The sequence below is a fragment of the Gnatocerus cornutus genome, unplaced genomic scaffold, assembly GCF_029298725.1.
Source record: "Gnatocerus cornutus isolate USDA-ARS CGAHR unplaced genomic scaffold, icGnaCorn1.1 ctg00000023.1, whole genome shotgun sequence".
Classification (NCBI taxonomy): domain Eukaryota; kingdom Metazoa; phylum Arthropoda; class Insecta; order Coleoptera; family Tenebrionidae; genus Gnatocerus; species Gnatocerus cornutus.
In genome coordinates, this window is record NW_028275375.1 from 1,867,162 (window position 1) to 1,882,885 (window position 15,724).

The 15,724-nt window shown below is 33.5% G+C and overlaps 4 protein-coding genes and 1 non-coding gene across 5 annotated transcripts; 2 read left to right on the top strand and 3 right to left on the bottom strand.

Annotated features, from left to right (window-relative positions):
* Positions 1-4,408: 4,408 nt before the first annotated feature.
* TRNAK-UUU (transfer RNA lysine (anticodon UUU)) lies at positions 4,409-4,481 on the bottom strand. The gene has a single exon. It is a non-coding gene; the product is annotated as a tRNA-Lys (tRNA).
* A 2,783-nt stretch (positions 4,482-7,264) lies between these two features.
* Positions 7,265-11,589, bottom strand: LOC148166307 (uncharacterized). The gene is made up of 3 exons (XM_088049244.1): positions 10,886-11,589; positions 7,416-7,586; positions 7,265-7,370 (listed from the first exon to the last, which is right to left on the bottom strand). The coding sequence occupies exons 1-3, from the start codon at positions 11,578-11,580 to the stop codon at positions 7,265-7,267; spliced, it is 972 nt and encodes a 323-aa protein (XP_087905370.1). The 5' UTR covers positions 11,581-11,589.
* Positions 11,590-12,059: 470 nt separating this feature from the next.
* On the top strand, positions 12,060-13,434 carry LOC148166308 (protein YIPF6-like). The gene is made up of 7 exons (XM_088049092.1): positions 12,060-12,164; positions 12,213-12,329; positions 12,634-12,712; positions 12,759-12,801; positions 12,849-12,977; positions 13,025-13,182; positions 13,229-13,434. Exons 1-7 carry the CDS (start codon positions 12,144-12,146, stop codon positions 13,345-13,347), a joined length of 666 nt encoding a protein of 221 aa, XP_087905218.1. The 5' UTR covers positions 12,060-12,143; the 3' UTR covers positions 13,348-13,434.
* Positions 13,435-13,526: 92 nt separating this feature from the next.
* On the top strand, positions 13,527-14,993 carry LOC148166309 (plancitoxin-1-like). The gene is made up of 4 exons (XM_088049091.1): positions 13,527-13,869; positions 13,914-14,621; positions 14,665-14,791; positions 14,836-14,993. Exons 1-4 carry the CDS (start codon positions 13,769-13,771, stop codon positions 14,947-14,949), a joined length of 1,050 nt encoding a protein of 349 aa, XP_087905217.1. The 5' UTR covers positions 13,527-13,768; the 3' UTR covers positions 14,950-14,993.
* LOC148166310 (uncharacterized) lies at positions 14,937-15,364 on the bottom strand. Its single transcript, XM_088049093.1, has one exon. The coding sequence runs from the start codon at positions 15,306-15,308 to the stop codon at positions 14,985-14,987; it is 324 nt and encodes a 107-aa protein (XP_087905219.1). The 5' UTR covers positions 15,309-15,364; the 3' UTR covers positions 14,937-14,984.
* Between the last annotated feature and the right edge of the window lie 360 nt (positions 15,365-15,724).

Sequence of the window (15,724 nt, forward strand, 5' to 3'; positions counted from 1 at the left end):
AAAATAAAAATTTCTAAAAACTGTCTCCTTTGGTCTACAACTTTCTAATTTGGAGGAGGTGATAAAGGTATTCAAACTAGTAAAATTCCCAAATTTCAATGTCACAGCGTAAAAATTACCAGAATTACAATTTTTTATTAAAAAAAATGAGAATTTTTGTTTGGTTCCAAAATAAAAATTTCTAAAAACTGTCTCCTTTGGTCTACAATTTACCAATTTGGAGGAGATGATAAACATGTTTAGTTTAATATAATCCCCAAATTTCATTGCCATAGCGTAAAAATTACCAAAATTACAATTTTTTATTAAAAAAAATGAGAATTTTTGTTTGGTTCCAAAATAAAAATTTCTAAAAACTGTCTCCTTTGGTCTACAATTTTCTAATTTGGAGGAGATGATAAACATGTTTAGTTTAATATAATCCCCAAATTTCATTGCCATAGCGTAAAAATTACCAAAATTACAATTTTTTATTAAAAAAAATGAGAATTTTTGTTTGGTTCCAAAATAAAAATTTCTAAAAACTGTCTCCTTTGGTCTACAATTTTCTAATTTGGAGGAGATGATAAACATGTTTAGTTTAATATAATCCCCAAATTTCATTGCCACAGCGTAAAAATTCCCAAAATACAATTTTTTTATTAGAAAAAATGAGAATTTTTGTTTAGTTTCAAAATAAAAATTTCTAAAAACTGTCTCCTTTGGTCTGCAACTTTCTAATTTGGAGGAGGTGATAAAGGTACTCAAACTAGTAAAATTCCCAAATTTCAATGTCACAGCGTAAAAATTACCAGAATTACAATTTTTTATTAAAAAAAAATGAGAATTTTTGTTTGGTTCCAAAATAAAAATTTCTAAAAATTGTCTCCTTTGGTCTACAATTTTCTAATTTGGAGGAGATGATAAACATGTTTAGTTTTATACAATCCCCAAATTTCATTGCCACAGCGAAAAAATTACCAAAATTACAATTTTTTATTAAAACAAATGAGAATTTTTGTTTAGTTCCAAAATAAAAATTTCTAAAAACTGTCTTCTTTGGTCTACAACTTTCTAATTTGGAGGAGGTGATAAAGGTATTCAAACTAGTAAAATTCCCAAATTTCAATGTCACAGCGTAAAAATTACCAGAATTACAATTTTTTATTAAAAAAAAAATGAGAATTTTTGTTTGGTTCCAAAATAAAAATTTCTAAAAACTGTCTCCTTTGGTCTACAATTTTATAATTTGGAGGAGATGATAAACATGTTTAGTTTAATATAATCCCCAAATTTCATTGCCACAGCGAAAAAATTACCAAAATTACAATTTTTTATTAAAACAAATGAGAATTTTTGTTTAGTTCCAAAATAAAAATTTCTAAAAACTGTCTTCTTTGGTCAACAACTTTCTAATTTGGAGGAGGTGATAAAGGTATTCAAACTAGTAAAATTCCCAAATTTCAATGTCACAGCGTAAAAATTACCAGAATTACAATTTTTTATTAAAAAAAAAATGAGAATTTTTGTTTGGTTCCAAAATAAAAATTTCTAAAAACTGTCTCCTTTGGTCTACAATTTTATAATTTGGAGGAGATGATAAACATGTTTAGTTTAATATAATCCCCAAATTTCATTGACATAGCGTAAAAATTACCAAAATTACAATTTTTTATTAAAAAAAAAATGAGAATTTTTGTTTGGTTCCAAAATAAAAATTTCTAAAAACTGTCTCCTTTGGTCTACAATTTTCTAATTTGGAGGGGATGATAAACATGTTTAGTTTAATATAATCCCTAAATTTCATTGCCATAGCGTAAAAATTACCAAAATTACAATTTTTTATCAAAAAAAATGAGAATTTTTGTTTAGTTCCAAAATAAAAATTTCTAAAAACTGTCTCCTTTGGTCTACAACTTTCTAATTTGGAGGAGGTGATAAAGGTATTCAAACTAGTAAAATTCCCAAATTTCAATGTCACAGCGTAAAAATTACCAGAATTACAATTTTTTATTAAAAAAAATGAGAATTTTTGTTTGGTTCCAAAATAAAAATTTCTAAAAACTGTCTCCTTTGGTCTACAATTTTCTAATTTGGAGGGGATGATAAACATGTTTAGTTTAATATAATCCCTAAATTTCATTGCCATAGCGTAAAAATTACCAAAATTACAATTTTTTATCAAAAAAAATGAGAATTTTTGTTTAGTTCCAAAATAAAAATTTCTAAAAACTGTCTCCTTTGGTCTACAACTTTCTAATTTGGAGGAGGTGATAAAGGTATTCAAACTAGTAAAATTCCCAAATTTCAATGTCACAGCGTAAAAATTACCAGAATTACAATTTTTTATTAAAAAAAATGAGAATTTTTGTTTGGTTCCAAAATAAAAATTTCTGTCTTTTTTGGTCTACAATTTTCTAATTTGGAGGAGATGATAAACATGTTCAGTTTAATATAATCCTCAAATTTCATTGCCACAGCGGGAAAATTGCCAGAATTACAATTTTTTATTTAAATTATTTAAATGAGATTATTTTGTTTGGTTCCAAAATAAAAATTTCTAAAAACTGTTTTTTTTTTTCGCGTCAAATTCCACTTTTACTACTTTATAAGTGCTCGAGATTGCTCTCCGTCCGAAAATCTTCATTTTTGTCGCAGCTAATGTGCGATGGAGTGACAGTAGAAAGTAAATACCGACGCGAACACAGAATTTCACTTAATTTTTTACTGACTCATATCCTATCCGCAACAAACGATTTTACTTTTGTCAATTTTGGTCTGATAACAAGACATGCAATAAAATCAAGTTTATGGAGCGCTGACAATGATTTTATTGTCGGTCGTAAAATTTAATAAACATGTACTTTATAAGCGCGGATTCTATCATCTGTTCATTTAAATTTGACTCATTGTTGCGTCATTTTGGGTGTCGGAGCTTCAATCTGACAGAAGCCTGTTTTCGATTCAGTCATTTTGAGGTTGGGATTCCGATTACTTACTTTTGGAAATTTTGAGATGACAAGGTTGGCATCATTTTTCCCCAGAATTCGGCATTTGGCAATTTTGACAAGAAAACTGCTGGGTATCAAAATTTTGACAATGACAGAACTGTCACGATCGTCTTTTGTACCTCAAAACAAAAGCCAAATTTATTGTGAAAGACAGTCCCTGGCGCTCTTGATAGCGCCAAATCAATTGGAAAAGACAATCAATTGGCAGCAATAATTGAGGTTAGAAAATAATTTCAATGTGAAATTTCTGTCAGCCTTCTCAATTCGACTCTGTCGGTAACCGCAGGATTGCCAACCCCTTGAACGACATTTCACGTATTTAAAAACTTTTAGTCACGTAAATCGCGCCGGAACTCGGAATTCCAGTTGAATGAATCTGAACTGGGAATCTGCTTATTAACCTACATTGTTATGAAAATATGGATTTTGGTCGTGGAAGTCGCTTATTATCTCCAGAGGTGTGCGATTTAGGCACACTTCCCCTACTCGCGCTGAAATTAATAGGAACGAGCAGACGCGCGCTTTCAATATTATAAATTCCTGCAAGAAGAGCCGGAAGCGCAAATATTTTAAGTATTTCGTAAAAGTTTCATGAGAAATTACAGTAACCTTTAGACTGAAGGAGTGTCGCGCTTTATGATAGTGAACTTAGCGTGGATGGGTTCGGCTCACATCCCATCATTGAAGGACAAATGCTATAATTTCCATTGTTTGGTTTAAAGGCGACTTTTGGTCCAAACGGGGCCAATTACGTTAGAAAATGACACAGTCCGGTAAGCACTCTATTATTGTACGTATTGTTCTTTTTTTGAAAGTAAAAGCAGTCCAGTGACGTTCGTCCTACTTGTGGTCACCATCTGTTGAACATGCAGAAATAGATTTTTTTTTCTTAATTGGTGGACAATTAAACTTAAAGAATAACTAGGTTAGTCGCTGTTGTTTCCTTTATCTTTTGATTTAACTTGTGTTTAAAGACTTAACTTTCTACAATAAATATTTTCATTTACATTAATAAATTTTAATCAAGGCGCATTTGCGTTCAGATGAAGACGATCGGGAATAAATGATATGAATTATTCTTAGAACACTTTGAAATTCTAATGCTGCCAGCATTTCCATTTTTATTGGCGTATGGAACTGGGTAAGTGCTGTATTTAATTTACTAAATGTGGGATAGAGGTTCATCAGGTTCTTGGCCCACTCGTTGGATAATAATAAATAAAGAAATAAGAAACCTTCTGAGATGAAGAGGAAAACGTGTAATTTATTATTTACGACCTTCCCACAATTAATACATGCTAATACTGCTTGTAATTATTACGTTATTACAGTATCTAATCACAGCGATAAAATTAATTACAGCACGGAAAAATGAAGGCCAAATCTAAGGACTAGGATTTAAAACAAAAAAAATTGGCCGCCCGAGCAGGGACTTGAACCCTGGACCCTTGGATTAAAAGTCCAATGCTCTACCGACTGAGCTACCCGGGCTTGTACATGACCTACTCTCATCATAAATTTAATGAACAGAGTATCTTAATATCGTTTTTAATTATTTTTATTTATTTTAAGTACATTACAATTGCATGTATTTGCTTTGGCTGTTGTTTATTAATTTATTTAAATTTGATATGTTAAGTTTAGTAACTTTAAGATGTCAATGTTGACAGTTGTGCATTTTGACATAAAATTTGCTGCGTATTTTAAGGTTACGTAATAAATAATGCACGCGCTTTAAAACTTCAAATGTTTTTGTGACGTGAAATTCCCCTAGATGCGACTAATCAATGACAAGACATTAAATTTCAACATGTCACCTACACGATCGTCTTTTGTACCCCAAAACCCAATTTACACAATACCGCATTTGAAACGTTTGCAACAGTCACAAATTACACAATGAAAATTTTAAAGTGGCCTTGGATGTTTTACCTACAATAATGTCATTACTAGGCCTACAATAATATGTAATTATTGTGCCTACTTACTATAGTAAAGTCCGTTTTTTTTAAAACACCTGCATTTTCTCCTGCATTACAACCGGCAACGTTGCCTAGGGAGATTTTTGGTGAGAAAATAGTTGTCAAATTTTTGACATTTCTGAAAATTAGGCAGTGTTTCCGTTAAACACGTTTCTTTTACAGCCTGTTGGATTAAAGGATTTAATAGTGAAAAGACTCGGCACAGCCTGAAAGGGCGTTTTGTGTAATCAAATTGTCAATTAGGCAACTAACCTATTTGATTTTATCACCAAAAAGTCACCATCGACGACGTTGCCGGTTGTAAAGTGGTGGGAGAGTGCAGTGTTGGTGGTTTTTTAATAAAAAAACGGACTTTACATCCGGTGAGAGAGTGGGAGATTTCGACAGTTGACATATAGGTTGGCAGCAAATTATGCCTCAAAATACACTAAAAACACTAAATTCCTAGGCGAAATGGGTTGACAGGGTTGTCAGTAACTGAGGTTATTTTGTTATTTTAAATTTCGCGCGTATGGTACATTTGTTATTACGTAGATTTAGTGACTTTTCTGTCATTCAAACTCTCACTATACGAACTATACTACAGTCAATATCAAAAAGATTATAAAAACCGTTCGTTTTTAGTATTCTTATGAGCTTTAAAAATTCAGTTGGTATACGTCTGAAGTACGTTTTTTCTTTTTAGCATGAAGTTATAATGAATAAACCTGCGAATCTGCACTGAAAATAACAAAAACAAGTTTATTCCAGATGCTCCTACAATTGGACAAATATGACAGTTCTAGTTTGACATTGCAGGAGTTTAAAAAAATCAGCACTGTGCTGAACGACCAATCACAAAACCGCATTTTAAATTTGGCGCCTACAAAAATTACATCACACAATTTTGCACAAATTAGAAAAATGCGTTATGGAAATGTTTGTTTTGACCACAATAATGGATCACTTTTGTAAAAACGGCTAAAACTTCTTCTGATAGTGGCAAACCGTCAAATCAAAAAAAATAAATTTGACAGATGACAGTTATCTTAGAGGCATTGACGTTTTATGTAGCAATATTTTCCCATTTAACAAATTAGTTTTTATGGTGTAAAATGTGGCTTCAATTCATGTTGCTCGTGTTCGTTCATGACGCAACAGAAATCGCACTCGTTCAGTGTTTTTTGTTACCAACACACAAATAATTAAATTATGCCCCCTTGACTCCAGTTGATTCTACGCTCATGCGTCAACCCTTCAATCAGTGAAATTCGCTAAAACCTACGTGCGAAAATGTAAAGCCACCTTTGATTAATATAGTGCCAGTGCTGCCAACAGGCGAAAAAGTAACAACAAAAATCCCAAGATATTTGCGATAATTAAATAATTAGTTTGCAGACGTTTTATGATCCCATTTTTATTGACTGACATGGGAAAGGTGAAAACAGGTGTAAAGTACCAATTTTGCGGCGATTAAACTTAATTACGCACCATTAGAAAATGGAGTGTCAAGTGCAGGAACAGTATAATTAAAACTAAAACGGCCACTGAGATTTGTTTTGCCTAAAAATCTCAGGATTCCAGGATGTAAAAAGGAAAGTTCCCCGGGTTTGTCTAATAAATTACACTTTGTTTACACACCAAATTCGAAATTTCCCCAACAAGCGAAATATCCATACATTATCCAATTAAACCATCTTTTTTAATTAAAACTTCATTCACCTCGTTCGAAATGGAACAACACGGTTACCAACCATGTCGGCACATCAAACATCGTTCCAAAAAAAAAAAAAAAAAGTTGCGAACATGTGTTTTATGACGGCGCGCAAAATTGCTCGTCAATTATCCGAAAGGCATCGCCATTCATCATCGCCTGGCCAAGACAGATGCGTTTAGAAATTCGTCACATTTTGAGAAAAATGCTGTGGACAGTGGAGCCGCTGCATAGGAATGTCAGGAAAGTTGTAGTGATGATGAATACCTACCTACTTTATCACGTTTAATTTTTTTACTTTCGAGGACATGTGGTCACTTTCTAGACAATTATTGCATCTTTGTTATGCACGGCTGGCGGATTTAATGGGGGACTTTGCCAAATTGCTGCTATTAGACCGCTTTACCACCGAATCAGATCAGAACGGTTTAATGGGGAATTCGTCACTCATAACTTTTATTAACAGGTTTTGGAAATTATCACACTTACATTACAATTTGGGCGAAATCTCAGACTGTGGTGTAACAAATACATAATATGCGCCGTCTAGTTGAAAAAGTGTGCTGATTTTAATTAGTCAGAGATTTTGCCGCTTTTTTTTACGTGTTTTCTTTCATATTCTTGCAGATTATAGGTCGACAGTCTTGGTTCTTAACAGCTTCGAATATTTTTCTCATTTCTTCGGCTTTTTCAACGGCTTTCCCTCTAAAACACCAATTAGATCGTGCACCAACGCATAACTCGACTTACTCTTGGGTAAAAGTATTTAATAAATTCTCGACGTGATGTTCGGCATTCTGACTAGAGCTAGCACTTAGCACCAGCTCACAAAGAATCCGATCTTCGCAGCCCACGGAGTTGAAGTAGTTTAGAGAAGAAAGAAATTTTTTGTTGGCGTCCACCGCTCGGGATCTCGATTGTCTAAAAAGAGAAAATTTTCTAAAAACTGTCCTTTCTACACTGCAATTTTCAAATTTGGGTGACGTAATAAACATGTTTCAACTAGTCAATGCTCCAAATTTTATTGGCGTAGCATTATAATTAACAAAATTATGATTCCAAAAATAGAAATTTCTAGTTTGTTTTCAAAATAAAAATTTCTAAAAACTGTCTCTTTTGGTCTACAACTTTCTAATTTGAAGGAGGTAACAAACATATTCAAATTAGTAAAATCCCCAAATTTCAATGCCACAGCGTGAAAATTACCAGAATTACAAATTTTTATTCCAAAAAAATGAGAACTTTCAGTTCGGTTACAAAATAAAAATTTCTAAAAACTGTCTCCTTTGGTACACACCTTTCTAATTTGGAGGAGGTAATAAACATGTTCAAATTAATAAAATCCCCAAATTTCATTGTCACATCGTAAAAATTACCAGCTTACAAAATTTTAATTCAAAAAAAGGGAATTTTTGGTTCAGTTACAAAATAAAAAATTCTAAAAACTGTCTCCACTGGTCTACAACTTTCTAATTTGAAGGAGCAGATAAACAAGGTTAAATAAGTAAAACCCCAAAATTTCATTGCTACAGCGTAAAAATTACAAGAATTACAAATGTTTATTTAGAAAAAATGGAAATTTTTTGTTCGGTTGCAAAATAAAATTTTGTAAAAACTGTTTCCTCTGGTCTACTACTTTGTAATTTGGAGAAGGTGATAAACATGTTTAAATTAGTAAAATCCCCGAATTTCATTGTCACATCGTAAAAATTACCAGATTTACAAATTTTTATTTAAAAAAAATGGGAATTTTTAGTTCGGTTCTAAAATAAAAATTTCTAAAAACTGTTTCCTTTGGTCTACATCTTTCAAATTTGGCGAAGATAGTAAACGTATTCAAACTAGTAAAATCCCCAAATTTCGTTGCCACAGCGTAAAAATTACCAGATTTCCAAATTTTTATTTAAAAAAAATGGGAGTTATTAGTTTGGTTCCAAATTAAAAATTTCTAAAAACTGTTTCCTCTGGTCTACATCTTTCAAATTTGGAGGAGGTTATAAACATGTTTAGTTTAATATAATCCTCAAATTTATTGCCACAGCGTAAAAATTACCAGAATTACAAATTTTTATTTAAAAAAAAATGGGAATTTTTAGTTTGGTTCCAAATTAAAAATTTCTAAAAACTGTCTCCTTTGGTCTACAACTTTCTAATCTGGAGGAGGTGATAAACATGTTTAGTTTAATATAATCCTCAAATTTCATTCCCATAACGTAAAAATTACCAGATTTACAAATTTTTATTTAAAAGAAATGAGAATTTTTAGTTCGGTTCTAAAATAAAAATTTCTAAAAACTGTCTCATTTGGTCTACAACGTTCTAATTTGGAAGAGGTGATAAACATGTCCAAACTAATAAAATCCCCAAATTTCGTTGCCACAGCGTAAAAATTACCAGATTTCCAAATTTTTATTTAAAAAAAATGGGATTTTTTAGTTTGGTTCCAAATTAAAAATTTCTAAAAACTGTTTCCTTTGGTTTACACTTTTCAAATTTGGAGGAGGTTATAAACATGTTTAGTTTAATATAATCCTTAAATTTCATTGCCACAGCGTAAAAATTACCAGAATTACAAATTTTTATTTAAAAAAAATGGGAATTTTTAGATTGGTTCCAAATTAAAAATTTCTAAAAACTGTCTTCTTTGGTCTACAACTTTCTAATCTGGAGGAGGTGATAAACATGTTTAGTTTAATATAATCCTCAAATTTCATTGCCATAGCATAAAAATTACCAGATTTACAAATTTTTATTTAAAAAAAATGAGAATTTTTAGTTCGGTTCTAAAATAAAAAATTTTAAAAACTGTCTTCTTTGATCTACAACGTTCTAATTTGGAAGAGGTGATAAACATGTTTAGTTTAATATAATCCTCAAATTTCATTGCCATAGCATAAAAATTACCAGAATTACAAATTTTTATTTAAAAAAAATGAGAATTTTTAGTTCGGTTCTAAAATAAAAATTTCTAAAAACTGTCTCCTTTGGTCTACAACTTTCTAATCTGGAGGAGGTGATAAACATGTTTAGTTTAATATAATCCTCAAATTTCATTCCCATAACGTAAAAATTACCAGATTTACAAATTTTTATTTAAAAGAAAAAATGAGAATTTTTAGATCGGTTCTAAAATAAAAATTTCTAAAAACTGTCTCATTTGGTCTACAACGTTCTAATTTGGAAGAGGTGATAAACATGTCCAAACTAATAAAATCCCCAAATTTCGTTGCCACAGCGTAAAAATTACCAGATTTCCAAATTTTTATTTAAAAAAAATGGGATTTTTTAGTTTGGTTCCAAATTAAAAATTTCTAAAAACTGTTTCCTCTGGTCTACATCTTTCAAATTTGGAGGAGGTTATAAACATGTTTAGTTTAATATAATCTTCAAATTTCATTGCCACAGCGTAAAAATTACCAGAATTACAAATTTTTATTTAAAAAAATGGGAATTTTTAGTTTGATTCCAAATTAAAAATTTCTAAAAACTGTCTTCTTTGGTCTACAACTTTCTAATCTGGAGGAGGTGATAAACATGTTTAGTTTAATATAATCCTCAAATTTCATTGCCATAGCGTAAAAATTACCAGATTTACAAATTTTTATTTAAAAGAAATGAGAATTTTTAGTTCGGTTCTAAAATAAAAATTTCTAAAAACTGTCTCATTTGGTCTACAACGTTCTAATTTGGAAGAGGTGATAAACATGTCCAAACTAGTAAAATCCCCAAATTTCGTTGCCACAGCGTAAAAATTACCAGATTTCCAAATTTTTATTTAAAAAAATGGGATTTTTTAGTTTGTTTCCAAATTAAAAATTTCTAAAAACTGTTTCCTTTGGTCTACATTTTTCAAATTTGGAGGACGTTATAAACATGTTTAGTTTAATATAATCCTTAAATTTCATTGCCACAGCGTAAAAATTACCAGAATTACAAATTTTTATTTAAAAAAAATGGGAATTTTTAGTTTGGTTCCAAATTAAAAATTTCTAAAAACTGTCTCTTTTGGTCTACAACCTTCTAATCTAGAGGAGGTGATAAACATGTTTAGTTTAATATAATCCTCAAATTTCATTGCCATAGCGTCAAAATTACCAAAATTACAAATTTTTTAAGACAAAAAAGTCTGAATTTTTGTTATTATTGGAGAAAATTGAATACAAATCAATTATAACAAACCACAGTTGGTTATAACCGATTTCCACTTCATTAACACTCACGTTCCATTGACGTTTTGCACGGTGATAACAGTCGGAGTCAAAGCGCTGATCAACAAACCAATCGGAATAAAAGCCGTTAAAAACTTGACAATTTTCTTCCAGGGATTCCCTTGCATCGCATGACCCGTCGGTTTTTCCACCCCAAACTCAAAGTTACTTTTGTGATTATTACCATACACAGGAGCGGTAAAATCAAATTGGTTCTTCTGCACAGTTTTCTTCTTCTCATACTCCGCGAATTTGCTCCAGTCATTTACCGGAATTTTCCCTGTGTCAGCCTTGGACGGAATGCTATAACTCTTGGAGTCTTTCTCATTATAAAACTGGTAAGGTCGTTCATTACTAGTCGGTGTTGTCGCAGTTGTCGGAAATTTTATTCTTGCTGTCCACGGCTGTTCCGTCGTAAAACTACTCGTAAGCCACTGTCTGTCTGGAAAATTATAGGAGAAATGCTTAGCTTCTGGCAGCGCCGGAGGCACCGGAAATTTGTTGTATTCCAAGAATGTTTCCACTTGTGGGCTCGGTCGAAACTCGGATTTTCCTTTTTCTGTTGAGTTAGTCGAAGTTCTTTCAATATTCTGACTTTGAGCCGACGGTTGCGTCGTAAACTCTAACGCAGTTTCGTTCGTTGTTGAGACATTCTGGCATCTCGCTTGAGACGCCAGTAAAAAACATGAGATTAAGAAATACCACATTGTCACAATGAGACTGAAATAAAATAAATTTTACTCTTATTTATAAACTGTGTGAACAAGCTCGATATTGTCCATTGTGTTTAGTCTCCATAAAAGAAAGTTCATCAATTTCTGCAACTATTACATGCTCTAGATGCACTTGCAACATTTTCTTCCGCGGAGAAAGTTACCATCTTCAAATTTTCGCGCAGTAATGGTGGCGGCCTCTGACGGACCAAAATAAACAGTCAAGTTCAAAATACGATACTGCGAAACTGAAGATAGTCGGACGTGGATTTTTCAGCCTACACTAAAACCCCAATTCCGGGCCAGTTGTACCAAAATTGAATAATTTCAATGAGTTAACAGTGCCGAACGTCTTAAGCAAGCTGTTGAAAGTATTAAGTTGGTGCTTTTCCCCGTATTTTTTGCAAGAAATTGAAATAACACCTTCGAAGACTAGTTCCAGATGTGTAGCCTAGTTGGCGCTATGTAGGTCACATCCGGGTCGATAAAAACGCGCTCTGTAAACCTGTCTACGTTGACAGCTGTCATGATTGTAAATTGTAAACAGAAGAAATTAAATGACTGACGCGAAATTAGAGGTACAATTATCTAGTTTTGTTAATTAGACTCATTGTTTTATTCTTTAGATGTTTGACGATGTCGGCGGGGCTGTCGAGGGCGAAATGTCCATCCCAGGGGCCAAAACCCAAGGGTTGGGTAAACCCGATTTTAACACGTTGGATGAACCGATCAAAGAGACGATAGTGAGTTTCAATCTTAATTTGTGATCAAGCCACCTGTGACTAGACGCATGTCTTTTCTTTACTATAATTATGAGGTTAAGAGCTGCCAACTTTGTGAATCTCTGAACTCAAAGTTTCTAGTCTCTTATTAAAACTTCTAGAGCCGTTTAATTGCGAAACAATGTGTTTTAGAGTTACACAGAAAAGCGCACTGGTGGCTCAACTGTCGTCACGATCATACCATGAACTCTCAGACATGACTTCACTCATAATCATAGCCAATTTGATTATAAAAAATGAACACGTGTTATTTTCGTTTTTTTAGCTCCGGGATTTGAAGGCTGTGGGAATCAAATTTGCACATGTGCTGTTTCCAAAAGAGAAGAAGACTTTACTGAAAGAATGTAAGCTTCAGTTTTGACTTGTGTGAGACTAAAATTGAGTTTTTAGGGGATTTGTGGGGGCCTCTGATGCTGTGCACATTTATGGCAATGTACGTCTGTCTTAAATTAACAAAAGAAATAAAGTAGAGTGTTTCAGGGTGCTACAAGGCTCTAATACTGCAGACAATTCCAATGATGGGGGCCCTGAATTTGCGGAGGTTTTTGTCATAGTGTGGATAGGTTCCATGGTGGTCACTTTAAACTCAAAGTTGCTAGGAGGCAACATGTAATTTCCCCTTTTAAATTCTTCGTTTTTCTTAATTTAATTTTCAGATCTTTCTTCCAAAGTATCTGTGTTTTGGGGTACTGTCTTTTACCCACAACAATCGCACTGATTATTTGTAGGGTAATTCTCATCGCTGAGCAGACCAATTTGTTGTTTTTCCTGAGATTTACAGTCTCCATGATGGGATTTGCATGGGCAACTTACGGTAATTTTACGGTGTTTTAATTTGGGTTATTAAAATATGATTTCAGCTTCAATGGTGTTTTTGGGGGACAGTCAGAAACCTGGCAGAAAAGTATTAGCGGTGTATCCGATTTTTTTATTTTACTTTATTATATCGTGGCTTGTTATTTCACACACAAATACTTAATTGTGAAGTTAACTTTTATTGTATTCTGGTCAAGTATGAATGTTCCATGTAAAGTGTTTTTGTTATAATAAATTTTCTTATTTATCATACGAATTAATACAGTGACGGCCAAAAGTAACTTCCACAATAAGGCGCCATCTGAACTACCAAGAGCACGTCATCTAAACTACTCATGGGACATTACAGAACTACCAATGAGATGGTATTAGAACTACTAATGAGATGCCATGAGAATTACCAATGAGACACGTCATCAGAGCTATCAATGAGTTAGTTTGTCACACACGAGAATCAGTTATCAGAAGTAGGTGCTAATCGGACGTCATTAGCACTACCAATGAGACGTCATCAGCACTACTAATGAGACGTCATCAGAACTATTAATAGAACGTCGTCAGAACTACCAAAAAAGAAGTTAATAATGGTGACTGCATTCTGTGCAATTTTCTCACTCCTTTTTGCCCATTTTGTGGCCACAGAAGGCCTGCAATGCAAAAACGAGAATAACGAACCTGTGGACTGGTAAAAAAGACCCCAAAACCGCTCAAACTGATACCTCCTTTTAGGTTCACAGTCTACAAAATCCCAAAAATAGAACACGATAACGAGTTGATAAAATCCGGCGTTGGTTACCTCTACGTTACCTCAGAAAATTACCTCAATTGGACGCTCTCAAACTTCGCTATTTCCGACAATCAGTCAATCATAGCCAAAACTCTCACCCCCTTCTTTTCCCGGAACGCTTCCTACGTCTTTTACAACGATCAGCCCCCGAATGAACCCATCAAAAGTGAAAAAGGGCACACTAAAGGGGTCATTCTATCAGACGTAGAAGGTGGTTTCTGGCTAATCCACTCAGTCCCTCATTTTCTTGAGCTAACTTCTCAGTACAGTTACCCCAAAACTGGGCTCAAAGAAGGCCAAAGTTTCCTCTGTATTTCCTTAGATTTAAAAAATCTGAACAAAGTGGGGGTGCAGCTCCAGTTTAATGAGCCTCAGATTTACGCGAGTTACATTTCTGAGGTTCTACAGACGAAACTGGGGAAGATTGTGGAGGCTGCTTCGGGGGCTGTCGTCAAAACACCTCCGTGGTACAATCAAATTAGCATTACGACCTTAAATGGGGCTAGCTTCCACTCTTTTGCAAAGTCGAGGAAGTTTGGGAAGGATTTGTACCATGATTGGGTCGCCCCAAGTTTAACTTCAGATTTGTTGACGGAGACGTGGTTGAATGGTGATGGGAGGCTCCCATCAAACTGTACCAACTCAATTAAGTGAGTGAGTGGAATTTTGGAACAAATTTAATATTTTTTGTAGTGTTTTCAACATTGAAACTCTCTCCATAAAAGGCGAAAATATTTCATTCTCGGACTCTGAAGACCACTCCAAATGGGCTGTAAGTCTCCAGTCATCCTGGATCTGCATCGGTGACATCAACAGAATGGTGAGTCTCAACCCTCAACTTCTTTAAACTGCTTTTTTTAACAGAACCACCAACAATTCCGAGGAGGTGGTACCGTTTGCTTAAACAACTTAAAACTATCGGAAAACTACAGAAACTCCGTCAAGACAATAGAAAAGTGCCTCAGTACCATAATCTAACTTTATTATCTAATATTTACAACAAATAAATAGAATTATTGTGATGTGGGCTTATAGTACTGTTTCGCTGACGGTTGGGGGCACCGGTACTTCGCCATTTCTATTTCAGCCTCATAGTAACTCGTCTTATCGTAACAGAAGTACTCGGGATTCTTGTAGGACGTGTTTTTGGCAGCCCCAGGTCCTACAAGTTCATTGGGAACATTGACAACGGCATTGCTGAGTCCAGGAACGTCCGCAACATGTGAGCTTGTCGCCTGTTTATTGTAGATAATTTTGCCGGCAGTAAAACTGCGCTTGAAGGAGGAAAAGTGGCGCAAATTGCACAGTTGTCGCGAAATTATGGTGTTCGCAACCATTTTAGGTTATGGTCGTATTTTGACACTTATGTAATATTCTGGGGTTTTTTTGGTGACGTTGGCGTTCTGAGGTTGGCAGTATTTTTGTTCTCTGTTGGGATTGGTCGATAGTGGCGATTCCTGTGTTTTTTTCGTATAAGTTGTGCATGTTTTGATGGTGGAGGCGCGAAATTTTCTATTTTAATTAATCCGGCGCATTCACCATTTTCACAAGAGTTAAAGTGAGTTTTCTATTTCGTGTTTTAAGACGATCTTCTTAGTTTACCTGATTTAGTTGGTAAGTATTAAATTCTACTATAATTAAACACATTTAACTTTAAACAGAAGCAAAATTGTTAAAAACAATGAATGAAAAAGTATCTAAACCTCCACGTTTCTAAAGAAACTATCACTAGTACTCAGCAACAATTCAATTT